The sequence below is a fragment of the Aureococcus anophagefferens genome, assembly GCF_000186865.1.
Source record: "Aureococcus anophagefferens unplaced genomic scaffold AURANscaffold_4, whole genome shotgun sequence".
Lineage (NCBI taxonomy): Eukaryota > Pelagophyceae > Pelagomonadales > Pelagomonadaceae > Aureococcus > Aureococcus anophagefferens.
The window spans coordinates 2,591,538-2,594,633 of record NW_008705564.1 but is presented as its reverse complement, the minus strand read 5'-3'; the positions used below and the strand labels follow the sequence as shown (position 1 = coordinate 2,594,633).

General features: G+C 74.4%; 2 protein-coding genes across 2 annotated transcripts in view; one reads left to right on the top strand and one right to left on the bottom strand.

Moving 5' to 3' along the window:
- Positions 1 to 1,136, top strand: part of DLA1 (hypothetical protein) — a gene marked incomplete at both ends in the record, with an annotated part of 2,003 nt that extends 867 nt beyond the window's left edge. The window contains 2 exons of the mRNA XM_009036250.1: positions 3 to 224; positions 306 to 1,136. Of these exons, the coding sequence (XP_009034498.1) occupies positions 3 to 224; positions 306 to 1,136 (1,053 nt within the window). The remainder of the gene's footprint in view (positions 1 to 2; positions 225 to 305) is intronic.
- A 1,394-nt stretch (positions 1,137 to 2,530) lies between these two features.
- Positions 2,531 to 3,096, bottom strand: part of AURANDRAFT_62352 (hypothetical protein) — a gene marked incomplete at both ends in the record, with an annotated part of 1,200 nt that continues 634 nt past the window's right edge. The window contains one exon of the mRNA XM_009036171.1: positions 2,531 to 3,016. Coding sequence (XP_009034419.1) covers positions 2,531 to 3,016 — 486 coding nt within the window. The remainder of the gene's footprint in view (positions 3,017 to 3,096) is intronic.

Genomic DNA, 3,096 nt, shown 5'->3' with positions numbered 1-3,096 from the left:
AGGTCGCCGCCTACGGCGCGCCCGCGGCCGCGGCCGCGCCCGCGGCGGCCGCGGCCGCGCCCGCGGCCGCCGCGCCCGCCGCGGCGCCCGCCGCGGCCGCCAAGGCCCCCGCGGGCGACCGCGTCGCCGCGTCGGGCTACGCGAAGAAGGTCGCCGCGGGCGCGGGCGTCGACGTCGCCGCCGTCGCCGGCACGGGCCCGGGCGGCCGCGTCGTCGCGCGCGACGTCGCGGCGGCCGCCGGCGGCGCGGCGCCCGCGAAACCGTCCTGGACGCCGACGCCCGGCGCGACGACGGCGACGCCCAAGGCCGCGAAGCTCGCCAAGTCGAAGAACCTGGACCTCGCGGGCGTGGCCGGCACGGGCCGCTTCGGCCGCGTCACCGAGGACGACGTCAAGAAGGCGTTGGGCATCGCGGAGCCCGCGAAGCCCAAGCTCGTGCCCGCGGGCGGCCCCGCGCCGCCGCCGGCCGGCGTCGTCGACATGACGGGCATGCAGAAGGCCATCGCGAAGAACATGGAGGCGACGCTCGCCGTCCCCGTCTTCCGCGTGTCCAAGACGGTGCGCACGGACGCCTTCGACGCGCTCTACCAGAAGCTCAAGCCCGACGGCGTCACCGTGTCCGCGCTCCTCGCCAAGGCCGTCGCGGGGGCGTTGGTGAAGACGCCGCTGATGAACGCGAAGTACGAGCCGGGCGCGTTTTCGTACAACGGCGACGTCAACGTCGCCATGGCCGTCGCCTTGGACGGCGGGCTCATCACGCCGACGCTGCGGAACGCGGACCAGCTGTCGCTCGCGGACCTGTCCGCGGAGTGGAAGTCGCTCGTCGGCAAAGCGAAGTCCGGCTCGCTCAAGCCGGAGGAGTACACGACGGGCACGTTCACCATCTCGAACCTCGGCATGTTCGACGTCGCCCAGTTCGACGCCATCCTCCCGCCGGGCCAGGGCGCGATCCTCGCCATCTCGTCGTCGAAGAACGTCGTCGTGCCCATGCCCGGGTCCCTCCTCGGCGTCGGCATCGAGAAGCAGATGACCGTCACCGTGACCTGCGACCACCGCATCATCTCCGGCGCCGACGCCGCCGTCTTCCTCAAGGACTTCGCGGCCGCCGTCGAGAACCCCGCGACCCTGACGAAGTGACCTGCGGACGCGGAGCCCCGGCGCTTCGCGCGACCGCGCCAAGCTGTAGACTTAAGGCGCCCTACGACGGCGGTCCTTCGCCGCAGCTCTCTGTGCGACCGCCATGCTGTAGACGTAAGGCGCCCTACGACGGCGGTGCCTCGCCCCGCCGCTTCGCGCGGTCCCCGCGCGTCGACGCGGGCACGAGGGGCGGCAGGTCCGCGAAGCGGTCCCGGGAGAAGTTGTAGTCGTCGACGAACCACGGCGCCGCGTACGTGAGGTAGACGAGGGGCCGCGGCTCGGTGCCCCGGTGCGGCAGCCCGCGGTGCTTGAGGCGCCAGTCGAAGACGATCGCGTCGCCGGCGGCCGCCTCGACGACGACGGGCCGCGCGTCCGCGCGCCAGTCGAGGTGCGTCCGCGGCGCGAACTCCGTGGCGCCGTTGCGGACGCCGCAGTCGACGAGCGGCAGGAAGACGTTCAGCGCGTGGGGCGGCAGGTGGAACTCGTCGTGGACGTGGTCGCCGTCGCTGTGCCAGGGCTGGCCCGCCGCGCCCGGCAGCGCCAAGATGACGCCCGCGTGGCAGAGCCGCGCGTCGGACCCCAAGACGGCCTCGACGACGGGCCGCCAGGGCCCGCCGCCGACGTCCTCCAGCAAGTCCGGCACGACCATGTCGAAGCGGCCGGCCTGGCGCGGCTTGAACGTCGCGAAGCCGCCCTGCTCCAGCGCTTCGCCGAGCTCGAGCTGCGCGACGGTGCGGACGACGTCGTCGTAGTAGCGGAGGCACCGACCCCGCGCGGCGTCGACGGCCGCCGCGGGCAGCGCGCCGGGCACGGTCGCCAGGCCCTCGGCGAAGACGCGCGCCGCGGGCGTCGCCGCGAGCGCCGGCGCCTTCGCGAGCCGCCGCGGCGCGTGGCGCGGCGCGTCGTCGTCTAAGTGGAGTGCGAAGTGGAGCCGCGACGCCACGCCTTCGGCGCCGTGGGCCGCCTCGAGCGCCGCGGCCGTGCGCGGCGCCGCGGCCGGCGGCAGCCGCGCTGCCATGGACCGCACGTGGGCCAGGCGGCTGCCGAAGAGCGACGCGAAGTGCGTCCGGGGCAGCTTCGCGCAGAGGTTTTCGATCGCCGCGAGCGTCGCGGCCTCGTCGACGTCCGCGGTCCCGGCGGGCGGGTCCGCGCAGGCCGCGCAGCGCCAGCGGCCGCCCGCGGCGACGAGGGCGGCGCCCGGCGCGCCGACGCCCGCACACCTCGCGTGGAACGCGCGCGGGCACCGGTCGCAGCACAGCAGCCGCGTCTCGCCGTCGCCTGTGTGGAATTCAAATCTTCAACCCGACTTCAATGTGAGCGTATGCGACGGTTTCGACGCAAGGCTTTCTGCTGTGCTTCGAGAACTCGACGAGAGCAATCGATTCGTCCAAAAATCAGCCGAATCGACTTCGATTTGACCGAGCTAGAGAATTCTCAAGTTTGGTCAGGACCACCCAAACCAGTGGTTGAATTCCACACAGGCCGTCGCCCGCCTCGCCGCAGACGACGCACGTCTCCGCGTGGCTCGCCAGGCACGCGGGGCAGTGCCAGGCGTCGTCGCCGTCGTCGCCCGCCGCGGGCGCGGCGACGACGGCGCGCGCCGCGGCCGCGTGCGCGCGCCTCCGCTTCTTCGCCGGGCGGTCGCCGAGGTCCGCGACGCGCGCGGGCGCGCCCGGGCAGAAGGCCGCGCCGACGTGGCGCTCGAGGCACGCGACGTGGAAGGCGCGCGGGCAGCTCACGCAGCAGATCAGGGCGCCGCCCTCGATGCAGACGGAGCAGTGGTCGTCGAAGCAGGCGTCGGCGTCGCGCACGCGCCGCGCCCCGCGGAGCGCGTGGGCCCGGTAGACCCACTCGCGCTCGCACGCGGGCGCGCCGGGCGCCTCGACCCAGCAGGACAGCGGCCGCTTCGACCCGAGACCGGCCATCAGCATCGATTCTGGGCAGCCTGAGCCATCGTCTT